A 17,356-nucleotide genomic window follows, 5' to 3' on the forward strand; every position below is an offset into this window, starting at 1 on the left:
AATTTCTGTTCCAACTTTTACTCCATCTTTGCTAATCGAACAAATATAAACAGATTTTTGGGGATCTGTTTTAGAATACTAACATTGATCTGATTCATTCAGTGCCTTTCCCAAAGTTTCAATGATATTGAAGTACTACAACCTAGAAAGGAGAAGGAAACACGAGTAATGGTTTAGCTTGATCCAAACATACTGACCATTTGGGATCGTTTCCCCTCACATTAAAGATAACATATGCACCACTTGTCAGATCAGTCAACAATGCATTGATGAATCTTTTAATTCTGTGCCCTTTCCAAACACATTGAACTGCTCCATTGTCAAGCAATTAGTTAAAGCAGCAATAATGTGTGAATATGTATTTATGCTGCTGTATTTATGGATGACTTAGAGTTCATGTATGTTGTACTTTGGGGCTGAATCTGAACAGTATTCTGCTGTTAAGTCTCAATGTGTGCAGACAGAGTGCCAGATAATCAACACAGTTCAGATTATATGCTGAGCTGGGGACGTGGTTTAACGCCAAATATTATGGCACCTTGAATTCAATGCCATTACAATCTGCCTTGTGGAACAAAATAGTATTTATTGATCATTGCCAAGGGGGTAGTTTAAAATGTCAATGAATACCCATGATTCCCTGCTCCCCATCAAGGAAATGTCTAAATCTGTGCCTGTCCTCATTCTATTACACCTCTTCTCTGCATGATGTCATTAGTCACCTTTTAAGTTGGAAAAGTAATCTCCCCTGGACTTGAATCCTTGCTGTGCAGCAAATGGTTTTAAAGGCGATCGCTGAATTGATAAATTGTATTTGTGAATGTTTTGTTTCGATTGTTGACAAGTCAATAAACATGTACTGTAAATAGATTTGTATCACCTTCGTTTGCTTAGCCTGGTCACAGATCTGTTTGTGCGGTCTTGCCAACACCCATGGTCATTGTCACGAGTTGAAGCAAGACAGCACAAACCGGTCTGGGAATGGTTTGCCTGCTTCAACAGTAATGGTACCTGGCGTGGAATGACCCCTTTTAGAGCCGTCATCCTTGCATGAACCCTTGTAGTGCACAATTTACCAAGTACTATCTAGGTTTGCCTAATAGTCAAGATTTATTTAACCACCATATCCTCTATGGAACAAGCACATTGAAATTGGCATGCCCTTGCTTATGACTAAATACCATTCCTTTACAAAGAGCTGTGTGGAAGTTTGTTTACCTGCCTGCTCAGGTGCAAGACCTTGTGTTGAAATAGACCTGGCTGCACCTTATCCAATGCAATACTTTGCAACAAAGAAAATCACAAGAATAGAAAAACTGAAATGTCAAGAAAGTGCCAGTAAATTTGTACTTTTCCCCCATACAAATCCTAGCATTACACCATGTGTAGATTTCTTGGTCCATATGAACCCAGCTTAATACCCAAACCCAAATGAATGTGAAGCACAATTGTGACGACTTTATAAATTCAATATTATACATACTGCTTTAACATATGCATTTTAATCTACCAAAATCCTACTGAAAACACAAAGTCTTCTACATATAGTTTACATACACGCCAGGATGTGCAGTGCTTAAATAGAAGGAATGTTAATTTAGAAATCATAATGCAAATAATTCCAAAGGTAAAGGGCCATTGATGCCCAGAACTGGGTCATGTTCATTAGGCACAAATGGAAGGAAACAGATTGCAACAGGGAGGGACTACCTGGACTTCCCGCTGTGAGCCCTTATGAATACGACTGAAAGACAGACTAACTCGACATGTCATCAAAATAGTTAACACAAACAAGGCAGCTCCTGTAAATAGTGACTGAAAGGACTCTAGGAGTTGAAGTTTGTTCTTTGCGGAGCAGCTCAACAGGCGCGGGGCGATGGGGCGAAAAAGTACAACGCCAGTAGAATGAGGTAAACCACCACCAAAGCAGTCCCTGAAAAGGAAACAGAGGTTGGAATTCAGTCTAATCCGTGATATCCGGCATAGCAATGCGAACCAAGCACAACAACTTACCCTGAAAGTAGTCAGACTTGCCATCCATGAAAATGTAGTTGACCACAATCACACTAAAGATGCTGGCCCAAAGATGCAAGTCACTGAACAGGAGCACAAATCCCACATCCTGGAAAAGAGATGGAGTCCTGTTTGATGGGATCTTCTCACTGACCACTACAGTCTATGATCAAAACCGGAGGCTTTATGTACAGAAACAAGTGAGATACTGACAATTATATTGATAGTGCACATCTGATACAATTAATCACAATGCAGATAAAGATTTAAAAACGACTTACATAAAAAGTGTTGAACAAGATGAGTAAGGGAATCTGAATCATGCAGACTTGCACTGCTATGCAGTTTCCCACCTCCAAGCTGCAGACAAATCAAAGTCAGGTTACAGTTCTCGGAAACCCCAGGCCTAGGGGGGCAACAGCACTTGCTCTGGGAATCATGTCAGATTTTCATGGCCAATTCAATAAGGGGGAATCTTCAGACAGACAACTCTCTCAACAAACGACGACTCTTGGTAGGTGGGGCTTAAAAACAATCCCCTCGGAAACATGACAGAGGCGGACACACAACGCGGACGCGGACAGCTAGGCTAATTTTAGCCACAGCCAGTCAGTGGTTGTTGTAAGCTTTGGAGTGTAAAATTATCTTTTGCAAGCTCCATCAAGCTAGCTACCACAAATGTTTACGGCAGGGTTCTAGATGGATTTCCCAGTGCTCAACTCCACCCTTTCCTCTCTGCCGAACTGACGTTGGTTTATGTTTTATTTAACTAGGCAAGTCAGTTAAGAACAAATTCTTATTTATAATGACGGCCTCTGCCTTGTTCAGGAGCAGAACAACGGATTTTTACCTTGTCAGCTCGGGCATTTGATCTAGCAACCTTTCGATTACTGGTCCAATGCTCTAACCACTAGGGTACCTGCTGCACCGATGTACAGTGTATGCTTGAACATTGGTACATTGTGGAAGGCAACCGGTCTGTCTAGAGATACTAGGTTATGCATGACGAGACAAGATCCATCAGGAGAGTGAAAACGCAGTGTCAGAGCTTGAAGTGGCTTACCTGAGACTGATGTTATTCTGCAGGGCAAACTGGATTCCGTTGAAGATCTCAGGAATTTCTGGCACCATCGCCAACACGGTCACACCGATGAAATACTGCAGAAATGACAGACAGTGACACATTGCACTAGCCTTTACATAGTCAGGACATAACACATTTTAAAAGTTGTTTGGCTATCCTTATGCTTATCCTGAACAGCAGGTCGCATCATGCGTGTAAAATTCTGTTTTATAAAATGACAGGAGCTTTAAATAATGAGCTTTCCAGAGACATTTTCTACCCAATTACACAAATCGTATCATATTCCCCTGGGTATGGTCTCGGTTGGTCAATGGGCATGAAAAGGAAGGAAGAGGTTCAGAATGGAGTGAAAAGGGGATGTACTATCTGAACCTATCCAATAACAAACGTAAGTGTTTATTTTCTGTCGCACAACATTTTTCTACGCTGTGGCCTAATGAACATGGCTCAGGTGTGGGCGTACCTGGGAGATGGCGGAGTGGTCGAGGATGGGTTTGATGTGCTCCGTGGTGAGGTCGGCACAGGCAGCCATTAACAGCGTGGCCATGATCAGCACAGACAGAGCCCTCAACCTGGACCAGTGGACGACCGTGCCGTGACCACCTACACACACAAACAAACATTAGAAACCAATACAATGAAGTATCACACATTCCAGTTCCTGTCTACTATATAACCACAACACCACAAAAGTACTAGAACTTATGGGAAAAGCTTGAAATAATAAAGTGTTTGTGGTTGGTGGGCTCACCGCTGGCGCCCTCCGGTGGGCACTGACCCTGGTGGTGGTCGTGCCCGTCACTGACTTGGATGTCGTAGATGTGGGAGTGGGTCTTCAGGGTGAAGATGAGGCCGATCAGGTAGGCGGAGGGCAGCAACACGGAGATGGTGTATACCAGAGGCCTGGAAAACAAGCCATACAGCAAGTAACTACAGCGTAGCAGGCCTACTGACTGGAAAACAAGCCATACAGCAAGTAACTACAGAGTAGCAGGCCTACTGACTGGAAAACAAGCCATACAGCAAGTAACTACAGAGTAGCAGGCCTACTGACTGGAAAACAAGCCATACAGCAAGTAACTACAGCGTAGCAGGCCTACTGACTGGTAACACCAACAAACCATGGGACAGAATGGGTATTTTATTGGAACTTACTCAATGTGTCTGAGATATAAGGGTTCGTAACTTCCACTCTGTTGAGAAACATAATATGGCTTTAGTTTAATACATGCTTAAGCATTTGAGGCTACCCACAAACACCCCTCACAACATACTTCCGCAGTAGTCACTACACTACAGACATGGCTTCAAATCATACTTGTTTTCAATCAAATACTTGAATGAAGCCTGTCTGGAATACCAGATGGATGGGTTAGGGTTAACCCTTTTGGCCACTGGGTCGTTGGTTCCATTGCTCCAGGTAAGCTCAATCAAGTGCAGATCAAGTATTATTTGACCCTGAGACGCAGCACAGCCAATGTAATAGTTCATAATGATGATGCAGCAGGGGAACAGGAGACGTAGGTACTAACCATGTCATAGTGGCAGTCCATACAGGCAAAGGGCCCGCTGGTGTTGGCTGGAGAGCTGGAGCAGCCCGCACACACCAGGCTACCGTAGGCCTTGGAGAACAGGGTTGGAGCAAATACACCTGCGGGACAGAAAGTGTGTGAACTTTGTAGATGTGCGTGTGTTTTAAGACTTCAAATCAAATTTTATTGGTCACATACACGTGTTTAGCAGATGTTATTGCGGGTGTAGCGAAATGCTTGTGTTCCTAGCTCCGATAGTGCAGTAATATCTAACAGTTTCACAACATTTACCCAAAATACACATAAATCTAAGTAAGGAATGGATTAAGAATGTATACATATATATATGTCAGAGCAGCATTGGACTAAGATACAGTGGCATAGTATAGAATACAGTATATTTATATGAGATGGGTGATGCAATATTTACACAATTAAAGTGACTAAGATACCGTAGAATAGTATAGAGTACAGTTTACACATATGAGATGAGTAATGCAAGACACTGAGACATTATTAAAGTGGCTAGTGTTTCATTTCCTTAAAGTGGCCAGTGATTCCTAATCTATATCTATAGGCAACAGCCTCTGATGTGCTGGAGATGGCTGTTAAACAGCCAGTTGTGTAGTATAGAATACAATACAGTATATTCATGAGATGGGTGATGCAATATGTAAACACAATTTAAAAGTGACTAAGATACCGTAGAATAGTGTGGAGCGCAGTTGATACAGTTGTGGCCAAAAGTTGAGAATAACACAAATATTAATTTCCACAAAGTTCGCTGCTTCAGTGTGTTCAGATATTTTTGTCAGATGTTACTATGGAATACTGAAGTATAATTACAAGAGTCAATATTTGCAGTGTTGACACAGGACCGATGGTAGCGCTCACCTGGTCTTCTCCGGACAAGCTTTTTTTCCGGATGCCCCAAACAATCGGAAAGGGGATTCAGAGAAAATGACTTTACCCCAGTCCTCAGCAGTCCAATCCCTGTACCTTCTGCAGAGTATCAGTCTGTCCCTGATGTTTTTCCTGGAGAGAAGCGGCTTCTTTGCTGCCCTTCTTGACACCAGGCCATCCTCCAAAAGTCTTCGCCTCACTGTGCGTGCAGATGCACTCACACCTGCCTGCTGCCATTCCTGAGCAAGCTCTGTACTGGTGGTGCCCCAATCCCGCAGCTGAATCAACTTTAGGAAATGGTCCTGGCGCTTGCTGGACTTTCTTGGGCACCCTGAAGCCTTCTTCACAACAATTAAACCGCTCTCCTTGAAGTTCTTGATGATCCGATTAATGGTCGATTTAGGTGCAATTTTACTAGCAGCAATATCCTTGCCTGTGAAGCCCTTTTTGTGCAAAGCAATGATGACGGCACATGTGTCCTTGCAGGTAACCATGGTTGAAAAAGGAAGAACAATGATTCCAAGCACCACGCTCCTTTTGAAGCTTCCAGTCTGTTATTCGAACTCAATCAGCATGACAGAGTGATCTCCAGCCTTGTCCTCGTCAACACTCACACCTGTGTTAATGAGAGAATCACTGACATGATGTCAGCTGGTCCTTTTTGGCAGGGCTGAAATGCAGCGGAAATTTGTTTTTGGGGATTCAGTTCATTTGCATGGCAAAGAGGGACTTTGCAATTAATCTGATCACTCTTCATAACATTCTGGAGTATATGCAAATTGCCATCATACAAACTGAGGCAGCAGACTTTGAAAATTAATATATTTGTGTCATTCTCAACTTTTGGCCACGACTGTACATATGAGATGAGTATAATGCTAGATACGGAAACATTATTAAAGTGGCTAGTGATCGATTTATAAAAATGGCCAGTGATCCCTAATCTATGTCTACAGGCAGTCGCCTCTGATGTGCTAGTGATGGCTGTTTAGCAGCCTGATGGCCTTGAGATTGAAAAACAGTTTGTCTCCCAGGCCCAGCTTTGATGCACCTGTACTGACCTCACCTTCTGGATGATAGCGGGGTGAACAGACAGTGACTCGGGTGGTTAATGTCCTTGATAATCTTTTTGGCATTCCTATGGCATTGGGTGCTGTACGTGTCCAGGAGGGCAGGAAGTTTGCCCCCGGTAATGCGTTGGGCAGACCGCACCACCATCTGGAGAGCTTTGCGGTTGTAGGCGGTGCAGTTGCCGTACCAGGCGGTGATACAGCCCGACAGGATGCTCTCGATTGTGCATTTGTAAAAGTTTGTGAGGGTTTTAGGTGTTCAGCCAAATTTCTTTAGCCTCCTGAGGTTGAAGAGGCACTGTTGCGCCTTCTTCACCACACCAACATTGTGGGTGGACCATTTCAGTTTGTCAGTGACGCCGAGGAACTTGAAGCTTTCCACCTTCTTCACTGCGGTCCCATCGATGTGGATAGCGGGGTGCTCCCTCTGCTGTTTCCTGAAGTCCACAATCTCCTTGTTGACATTGAGTGAGAGGTTATTTTCCTGGCACCACACTCCCAGAGCCCTCACCCCCCTGTAGGCTGTCTCATCGTTGCTGGTAATCAAGCCTACTACTGTTGTGTCGTCTGCAAACTTGATGATTGAGTTGGAGGCGTGCATGGCCACGCAGTCATGGGTGAACAGGGAGTACAGGAGGGGGCTGAGCATGCACCCTTGTGCGGCGACCTGTCAGGAAGTCCAGGACCCAGTTGCACAGGGCGAGGCTCAGACCCAGGGCCTCAAGCTTGATGATGAGTTTGAAGGGTACTATGGGGTTGAATGCTGAGCTATAGTCAATGAACCGCATTCTTACATAGGTATGCCTCTTGTCCAGATTGGACAGGGCAGTGTGGTGGCGATTGCGTCGTCTGTGGACCTATTGGGGCGGTAAGCAAGTTGTAGTGGGTCTAGGGTGGCAGGTAAGGTAGAGGTGATATGATCCTTGACTAGTCTCTCAAAGCACTTCATGATAACGGATAGTCATTTAGTTCAATTACCTTTTCTTTCTTAGGTACAGGGACAATGGTGGCCATCTTGAAGCATATGGGGACAACAGACTGGGATAGGAAGAGATCGAATATATCTGTAAACACACCAGCCAGCTGGTCTGCACATGCTCTGAGGACGCAGCTAGAGAAACCATCTGGGCCGGCAACCTTGCGAGGCATAACACGCTTAAATGTCTTACACATGTCAGCCACAGAAAAGGAGAGCCCACAGTCCTTGATAGCGGGCCGCGTCGGCGGCACTGTATTATCCTCAAAGCAAGCCAAGGTGTTCAACCTGTCCGGAAGCAAGACAATGGTGTTCGCGATTAAGTACGGTGGTTCACGCTTTCAGTTTTGCGCGAATGCTCCTCTCTATCCAGTTTCTGGTTGGGGTAGGTTTTAATAGTCACAGTGGGTACAACATCTCCTATGCACTTCCTGATAAACTCATTCACCGTATCGGTATATGTGTCGATATTCTTTTCTGAAGCTACTCTGAACATATCCCAGTCCGCGTGATCAAAACAATCTTGAAGCGTAGATTTCGATTGGTCAGACCAGCATTGAATAGTTGTTACCACGGGTGCTCCCTGTTTGAGTTTCTACCTATAGGAGGGGAGGAGCAAGATGGAATCGTGGTCTGATTTGCCGAATGGAGGGCCTTATATGCATTTTGGAAGGTAGTATAACAATGGTTGAGAGTTTTAGCAGCGCGAGTACAACAATCAATATGTTGATCGAATTTCGGGAGCATTTTCCTCAAATTTGCTTTATTAAAATCACCAGCTACAATAAATTCAGCCTCAGGATATGTGGTTTCCAGTTTGCATAAAGTCCAGTGAAGTTCTTCGAGGGCCGTTTTGGTATCGGCTTGAGGGGGGATGTAGACCGCTGTGGCTATTATTGACGAAAACTATTTTGGGAGAGAACATTTGATTGTGAGATATTCTAGGTTGGGTGAACAGAAGGACTTGAGTTCCTGTATGTTACACCATAAGTCGTTAATCATAAAACATATACCTCCACCCGGAGAGTACATCTCGGCGCGATGTACTGAGAACCCAACTGGCTTTACAGAGTCAGACAGTATATCTCGAGAGACTTGCCTGTGTGCACACACACACACACCACGTGTTTCTTTGTGTGTGCTTACGCATCTGTGCATGCGTGTTCACGCTCTTACCTCCTACTGATATGAAGAGCAGGGCTGAGCTGACCCCTGCAGAGCGGCTGTTGAACCTCTGCTCCCTGTGTTTAAAGCCCCCGATGATCATGCTGATACCCTGGGTAGACAGGAGACATGATGTAGTCCAGTCACTAAACCTCCAGTCACAAGTCCCCTGTGCTCAAGGCCAAGTAAAATTCAGAGTCTCTTATGGCTGAAATCCCAGACCCCGTGTTCGAGTTCTGGTCCAAGTGCTGGGTCCACATTAAGTCAAAATAAAGTTATTTAACCAGTCAGATAGTGTAGCGGCAAGAGGGATTTACTCAAATTGTTTGCTATCCGTTTTCCTTTCTGTGCCACCAAATGTTTGCATATAGGCTACTGGTAATGTTACCAGGGCCACATTCAGTTGAAAACATTGCAGATAAAAAAATAACATGAATAGAGCCGACGTTATCCCTTATGTCAGAGAGGCATGTTTGTTCTACATAGCATATTTCTACCTGAACGTTCCAAAACGTTGCATCCTGCTGAACGTGCCCCAGGTGGTTGGCTATAGCTAGCTAATGAGGTAACATGACTGAACAAGGTGTAGCCTAAACAATTGGTTAACAGTCCGGTCTGCAAGTAGCCTAGTTTTAGAACGGCCCGCGATATGATTTATAAATGTAAAATGCGTAGCGACTGTATTAGGGGTCATATCTTTTTAACGGTAAGGGCTAAAATCAAACCATTTTCTCTGAGGAAAATAAGGAGAAGTGGCTAGTATGTTGGCTACAGAACCGGGCTATGAAATGCAGTGGGGAAAGTGTGAGGGGTTGAGCGAGTCTACAAATTCAAAAATAATTCTATACTGAAGGGAGAGAAAAACATAGCTAGACTGTTGTTCTACTATTCAACTTAAAGCTGCTACTGTTTTTACATTTCATGAAGCATGTTGTGTTTTTTTTAACCAGACAAAGGGTATCTATGTAATTAGAAGGCTGGTGGTGACTGGTTAGCTACAGGGAAGAAAGAGAGTCGCCTGCGTGATGTGTATAAGCGGAGGCGGAGCTGCGCCTATCTGGCCACACACATCGCTTGCTCCCCCGCAGCTCACCAGTTGGATGTAGGCTAGGTTGTGTGTGGCGCATCTGTTCCACTGCAGAATAGAACATTTTCCTTAGTTCTAGTTTTCTGGGTCTATTTAGTCAGTTATAGTGTCATCAATTGCCACTGAAAAGTAGGTGTTTGAGTAATATTTTAGTCACTATTATTGTTGAGGAAGTAAACACTGGTGGTTGTGTGTCAGTCTTCGAGGGTAATGTTTTTGTGTATATCAGTGAGATGCCTGTGTGTGTCTAGGTGCCACTCACTGGGATAAAGAGAATACAGCCCAGCAGGGTTCCAGTGAGAGCGGCCTTGACGATCTCCTCATAGCACTTGGTGCCGGCCTTGTGACCCCTCAGCAGGGCAGTGATGTAGAAGGTCATCTCTGTGATGGAGCCAAACGTGGCGTTCACCACTGCTCCCACCGCAAAGTTACTCTGGGCTGAGATACTGCAGAGAGACAGACAGCGTGTGACTCTGGGCTGAGATACTGCAGAGAGACAGACAGCGTGTTACTCTGGGCTGAGATACTGCAGAGAGACAGACAGCGTGTTACTCTGGGCTGAGATACTGCAGAGAGACAGACAGCGTGTTACTCTGGGCTGAGATACTGCAGAGAGACAGACAGCGTGTTACTCTGGGCTGAGATACTACAGAGAGACAGACAGCGAGTTACTCTGGGCTGAGATACTACAGAGAGACAGACAGCGAGTTACTCTGGGCTGAGATACTGCAGAGAGACAGACAGCGAGTTACTCTGGGCTGAGATACTGCAGAGAGACAGACAGCGAGTTACTCTGGGCTGAGATAGTGCAGAGAGATGCACCATTTTAACTACTAATACCGAATTTTACCACCACCAAATTTAACAACTATCAACCAGCCTCACGGGTGATTCTATTCAGAGGTCCTTGTCGGAGCACAAGCACGTCATTACATCCACAAACATTCTGACTCATCAACCACTGTCACTTTTGGTTCACTATCATTACACAACCGTACAAAAAAGTGAATCATATAAACTCTGCATGTGGATTTAACATCTGTTCAAAACAATGAGAACAATTTGACTCCAAGCTAGCCTCTTACTGTGGTTCTGGTATTTTGTCCATGTTGGCAGAGCAGACTGGGGGGGGGGTCTTACCTGGCGATGCCCATGCCAATGTAATAGGACAGTGGGATGATGGAGCTGACGGCAGCTGCGAACTTGGCCTCCGAGCTGACAAACTGGTTCTCTGTGTCCACGTAACCGACCACCAGGGTTGTGATGACCAGGGGCAGCAGGTCTGGGTGGGCACATTGCTTTAAGGATCACCAGTGGGTCAACTGGAATGGAAAGTCTACATCGCTGTGTTGGATATCAACTACATTGCAGAATCACAGATCTATAAATAACTTTGCATCCTAACTAACTACTTATTGTGTGAACCAAATTAACAATTTTATACCTCTTTTTGCTTAAACTGATTCCCTCAAACCTGATGATTGTCTACTTTAAACAAACTGGTGATGCACTGTAAAGAACCGCTAAGCAGAAATGCTCACCCCTGCTGGACAGGGTAAAAGGTGCAACTTGCAGGACATTCCATTAGGTCCTTGGTGGTGTTCCAGGTCATCTTTTTTTGTAGTCACGCTGCCCAACTCATAATATCTCTATAGCAAATGAATGTGGTTCCTAGGACACTAAACACTTCTCCAGGTCTGATCATCTAAGCCGTGTGACTGCATAAAGACGACCTGGAACGCCACCACCAGTTCACTGACATGAGTCAGGTGACAGATAATCACAGCCATAATGGTCTGTTAAAGGATACTGACAGCGAACACATTGATTCCGTCCAAGGTGTATTTGTAGTAGTACCAGTTGAAGGCGTGGTAGCAACAGAGAAGCACTTGGCTCTCACACCCTTGCGGCTGCAAGAGACAGAAAAACATAGCAAAGCAATCGTCAAATTATACATCTCCAAATCTAGGAAAAGGATTCCTCTAAAAAACACGGTGGCATTATTTGAAATCCACAGGGCCAAGTTAATGGGTTGGATTAAAGTGGTAGCTAGTTCAGAGGCTGTGATAACGTCAACACGACATAGAAGGGGAAGATCTTGACGAGCGCGTCCACCTTTTTCAGCCGGTGGATGTGGACGTCCTCGGGGGGCATGAGGAGGATGATGGCCAGGGTGCGGGCGTTCATCTTGGCCACGGGGATGGTGAAGACCAGGATCCAGGAGAGGAAGCAGGCCAGGCCGTGGATCAGCCCCAGGAGAGGGTAGCCTAGCAACAACCACACATAGGTACTGACACGACACTGCACCCAGCAGGGCACAGCACAGGAGACCAGGCAGGCACAGACACACATGCAAACACAAACAAAAGCACGTAGACACACATAGCGGGGACAGATGTGAAAAAGTACTGGTTATGAAATGGTCTTGGCAAAAGCTTGAAAACAGAGCAGCCAATCAGGCACTCCGATTGAGTTTAGAGATTGGTTTAGTTTGTTCAGACTAACAAGTCATCAAACACATTCCATCGCAAACCACATAAGGAAAACAACATACGCTTATGAGGATATAACTTTTGACAAATATTATTTGAGAAGACATTAGCCCACACAGGGGTTGAGGCAGTAGGCGAGGGGACAAGACTCACCCAGTAACGCGTCCGTTGTGGGGGGACCTCGATGGGGATAGAAGGGGGCATGAGCAGGGGTGTAGACTCCTTCCCCTCCTTTGAGTCAGATTCCTCTGGGATGGCCTCGCAGTGAGGGAACTTCACACAGCATCGCCTGACCAGGCTTCTGGGCTAAACATCCAGGTGAAAGAAGGAGACGGGAGGGAGGGAGGGAGCGAAGGAGAGAGCGGAACGGGTGGAGGGATCGAAGGAAAGAGCGGGATGGATGAGGGAGCAAAGGAGAGAGCGGAACGGGTGGAGGGAGCGAAGGAGAGAGCGGAACGGGTGGAGGGAGCGAAGGAGAGAGCGGAACGGGTGGAGGGAGCGAAGGAGAGAGCGGAACGGGTGGAGGGAGCGAAGGAGAGAGCGGAACGGGTGGAGGGAGCGAAGGAGAGAGCGGAACGGGTGGAGGGAGCGAAGGAGAGAGCGGAACGGGTGGAGGGAGCGAAGGAGAGAGCGGAACGGGTGGAGGGAGCGAAGGAGAGAGCGGAACGGGTGGAGGGAGCGAAGGAGAGAGCGGAACGGGTGGAGGGAGCGAAGGAGAGAGCGGAACGGGTGGAGGGAGCGAAGGAGAGAGCGGAACGGGTGGAGGGATCGAAGGAAAGAGCGGGATGGATGAGGGAGCAAAGGAGAGAGCAGGATGGGTGGAGGGAGCGAAGGAGAGAATGTGTGAGAGCAAGAGAGCGATGGAAGTAAAAACAACATCTGTATTGTCTGATTATACCTAACGTCAATAAGAGCCTTAATAATACATTATTAAACCTTATTGATAAACTCCAACCAACACTAAGCAATAGTATCAGGACCATCAGTTTGACTACAACACCATTAAAATGGGGCCCAGAGAGTGACAGTATTGAGGTGACAATTGCACACACTTCTAACAAGACCATGAATATAGCTGGGTGTTCAAGTCTTTAGTTATATTTTTCGAGTTGTTGGACCTAGTTGTTGTAACGGTATATGAGGAGCAAGGAGAATGATGAACACAGCGATCAAGCTGGTTCCTCCAGGCTAAATGTCACCTTGACCAGGCAATAATCAATGGAGAACGAGCCAAGACAATAGCATAATCAACCACTGTCATAACTGTTACCTTTAGTATGGACTTCCCAAATGGCCACAGAAAGTAGCATGATAACTTCCAACACAGCTTCCCTGAAATAAGATTCGAGACCCCAAAATATTAGAATTGAAATTCAGATTCATGTCATCCCAATGTAAAGTAATACAGATTTTATTTTAAAGAACATTAAAATAATGTGTGTATTACATGAAAGGGGTTCTTACCATAAGGAACTCCAATGATGGTCAGAAACATTAGGACAGAGACCAAGAGGTAGGCTAAAGAGATCCACCATCCAAATAAAATCAAGTATGCCATGTTTCCACAAGTGATCAATGAACCTGAAATCAAAGAGATAAAAAAAATGACATTGTGTATTCTATTCATCAACATATAGTGTCTACTCTATAGCTATAGAACACTACAATCTTGAGTATTTTTCCCTCAAACATTTCGAAAATGATTCACATCAAGCCATGGTCGTGTTCATTAGGGCACATGGTAGCAAAAAAATTTTTAAAGTTGCCACGGAAAACAAAAAACAACATTTCTTATTGGACATGTTCAGATAGTATCTCCCCGTTTCGGGGGCAGTTATCTCCGTTTGGTGACTACTGAACACAACCCGCACCTTTTCTAATGATCGTCATATTAGAGGTTCCGCAGGGGGCAAGTGAATTAGGAGCAGGAGGACAGACACTAACCTTGGGGTCTGACAAAGTTTAGCTCCGAGTAGAGCTCCCTCACAATGTCCGACCTGTCCTCGATGGGCCTCTCAGTCACGTGACTCTTCCACTTTCTGAAGCCAAACTGAACATGTGCACACACAACCAGACACACCATCACTTCCAAGTTGAAGGGATATTTTGTAAATCATTCAAATTACAACTGTTTTACATGGAAGACAAAAACTGCCAGGCTTTTTTTTCTCCGATGTGTCCAACACCCCACCCACCCTGTAGTTGTTGGCCAGTTTGTTTGCCTCTACTTCATTCTCCGCTCGGATGGTGGTCCTCAAGCTCGAGCCATCCTGCCAAACCTCTTCCCCATAGTGACAAGGAGTACTGCCTCCTGAGGGAACAGACATCAAGTTACCAAACAAATGGATGAAATGGTCCGGCCAAGACGAGGAAAAAATAAGACAAGAAAAATGGATGAGAGGTCTTCCATGAAATATCACACACTAACATATGGACATTTAAAAATGATTTGATATAGCAGAATTTCATGAATCTTGTTTCTCCCAAAGGTGTAGAGCTTAGCCAGCCCAAAAAACTAAATTACACCAATACTATCGGTTGTACAGAGCATCATGGGTACTTTAGCAAACAGTCAGTGTTGGTTGTGACTATGTGCTGCCAGGACAGGCTGTACCCTCACCTTTGTGTGCAGACAAGCATTTGGGGGTGTATTGGTGGGAGACATCTGGGGAGGGGGTCTCGGCCACATGGCTGCCAATGTCCACACACAGTCTGTCACACTGGGATGTACGGCGGTAGACCCTGGGGTCATGGTCCCATTGGGCGTCTGAGGGGACAAACGAGAGAGAGGACAAACAAACATTGATATGAAACATAACCTACCCTTCAATGTCTCCATTATTATAAGTGTTTATTCATCAACATAACTTGTGTAAGGTAACAAATGACATCAGAAGATGCTGGTAAACTTGCATAAAACATTCAGAATAAAATGACATTTATTAGTAGAGGTAGGTATCCCCCAGAGAACTAAACTCAACATTGTTAGACAAACAGAATCCATATGGCATAACTAGGGCCAGGAGTTTTTCCTCATCAGGAACAACTCTGGATCCCAGTTGGTTAGGTCATGTGAGATCTGTGTGGACCGATGCACTAAACCCGTCAAGTCAGGGCGTGACTAACGGAAAGCTCCTGACAGTCACATGCAGCGACACCCAATTCTTCAGTGCAGGGATACTGGTGAGACTGATGACATTACCTATGGATTTCAAACCTTAGTGGATTTAACAAGCACTATGACGATGCACAGAAATGTTCCCTCTTCAGTGCCTCTGTGGAGGTTTACCACTTTGACAAGAAAACAAGATAACTTTACAACTTCATGTCTTTTAAAAAGGACGAGCAGCGTTTTCTAAGATCAATTCAGAGAATTGGAAATGGTCATACATGGAAAATCCAGAGAGAAACAAATACTTGTAAATCCAACGCTCTCTCCTGACCTGACATACCCTAAACTGAATCTCCACAGGATTTAAGATGAGCATCACTGTCCCAAGACTCCTAACTGAACAAAGGGAAGGGATTCTTTATCAACATGTGACATCGTCTTCATGCAACTTCAATTATGAGACGGGCCAGTCAATCAATAGACTCACAGTTCTCATAATCTGAGAGAAAGCAGATTGATAATATTTTCAATGAAATACAAATTTAGTGAAAGCATTCATCCTCATGTTGACATGTCTAAAATTGAGCTTTCCTCATGTTGTCGTAATCTTACCACTACTGTAGCATAAGTCAGGGTTTCCCAAACTCGGTCCTGGGGCTCCCCCTGGGTGCACGTTTTGGTTTTTGCCATAGCACTACACAGCTGATTCAAATGATCAAAGCTTACTGATGAGTTGAATATTTGAATCAGCAGTGTAGTGCTATGGCAAACACCAAAACGTGCACCCAGGGGGGCCCCAGGACCGAGTTTGGTTTAGGTAATAGTCCAGTGTAGCCTACAATCTCTCTGGTAATAAGAGTCCATAAACTATTTTCAGAATCTGGTTCCAATATCTGTGAACAGAAATGCATATTGGGGGTCTGAGCAAATTATCAAGCCGTTTTCAGATGTACGTCACAGGAACTGAATAGTTTCTCACCTATTAGTAAACAGGTTTGTGAGGCCTGGTTATCCTAGCTACATTAAGTATACAACATTATTTAGGGGCTCCTTCGCACAAATTAAATATTGTGGAAATAGAAGGAAAGTAGCCTACCCATACACAACACTGGTGAGTTTAATCATAGTTGACTATTGAACACTAACTGACAAGGCACAAATATAGGCTTTTCAAAATGTCGAACCTTCTATGAAATTTACAAAACAAATGCCAAAGTTTACCTTGAGAGCTGTGTCTATGTACGATACAACATTTGTTGCAAACGCACGATTATCGCGTGCTAAACAAACCGCGGAGATTGATAGAAGGAACGTTTACGATTTGTTCTTACCTGAACTTTCAGCCGTAGACCTCCGCCTACGCCTCTCCGTATCAACAATAGGCGCTTTAATGTGGGACATTATTATTGATTATAAATCAAGTCAATCCCCTTCCTCAGCGGTTCTCTGTGCGCTTCCTAACCCTTGATGACATGCATGCATGTCTCCAAACAACTCGTGGGAATTGTAGATCATCCTAATATCTTGTCCTTCTCCATCGACTGCATTCTGGGATGTGTAGTGACTGTGTCATGTCCTGTGCCCATTCTAATATAAAACAACTTTGTTTGAAAATCCAATTCATAACTTACGCTGTTTATGATGAAATATGTTCTATTGAATAATATGTGTTTTCTGTCATGCTGTGTAGACCTATTTCAGGGATGGCCAAGTTTTTAATATAATGTCTGAGAGACTGACTAACACAATCAATGGGGCCCCTGTTGGTAATTTGACTATGAACCAAGTTGGGTCAGCTGGACGCTAAACTAATTTCGCAGTCTAAAAAATGTTAGCTGACATGGTGGGCTAATTGACTGACTATCCGTGACTGTACTAACAAGAGAAACTGTTGATGCCCAACCAAATTTCGAAATTGCACCT

At 44.7% G+C, this 17,356-nt stretch overlaps 1 protein-coding gene across 2 annotated transcripts; it reads right to left on the bottom strand.

Moving 5' to 3' along the window:
* Positions 1 to 1,432: 1,432 nt before the first annotated feature.
* Positions 1,433 to 17,041, bottom strand: LOC106609758 (low affinity vacuolar monovalent cation/H(+) antiporter). 2 transcript variants are annotated; one of them, XM_045722294.1, is made up of 20 exons: positions 16,765 to 17,041; positions 14,942 to 15,088; positions 14,517 to 14,629; positions 14,266 to 14,371; positions 13,786 to 13,902; positions 13,592 to 13,653; positions 12,475 to 12,627; positions 11,945 to 12,130; positions 11,640 to 11,739; positions 10,970 to 11,111; positions 10,092 to 10,275; positions 8,755 to 8,854; positions 4,630 to 4,748; positions 4,253 to 4,290; positions 3,849 to 4,000; positions 3,561 to 3,700; positions 3,077 to 3,171; positions 2,295 to 2,373; positions 2,014 to 2,122; positions 1,433 to 1,933 (listed from the first exon to the last, which is right to left on the bottom strand). In XM_045722294.1, exons 1-20 carry the CDS (start codon positions 16,832 to 16,834, stop codon positions 1,860 to 1,862), a joined length of 2,286 nt encoding a protein of 761 aa, XP_045578250.1. In that variant the 5' UTR covers positions 16,835 to 17,041; the 3' UTR covers positions 1,433 to 1,859. The 2 variants fall into 2 exon arrangements, with proteins under 2 accessions (XP_045578250.1, XP_045578249.1); XM_045722293.1 differs by having other exon boundaries at positions 14,517 to 14,632.
* Positions 17,042 to 17,356: the final 315 nt, after the last annotated feature.

The sequence above is a fragment of the Salmo salar genome, chromosome ssa07, assembly GCF_905237065.1.
Source record: "Salmo salar chromosome ssa07, Ssal_v3.1, whole genome shotgun sequence".
Taxonomy (NCBI): Eukaryota; Metazoa; Chordata; class Actinopteri; order Salmoniformes; family Salmonidae; genus Salmo; species Salmo salar.

Bases quoted from the DNA above. Each gene is read 5' to 3' on its own strand.
- LOC106609758 (XM_045722293.1), bottom strand. From the start codon at position 16,834: ATGTCCCACATTAAAGCGCCTATTGTTGATACGGAGAGGCGTAGGCGG. The intron at 14,372-14,516 runs GTGGGTGGGGTG...GCACATGTTCAG, and splicing joins AACTGGCCAACAACTACAGG to TTTGGCTTCAGAAAGTGGAA. The intron at 12,628-13,591 runs GTAACAGTTATG...CTGGATGTTTAG, and splicing joins TTGGGAAGTCCATACTAAAG to CCCAGAAGCCTGGTCAGGCG.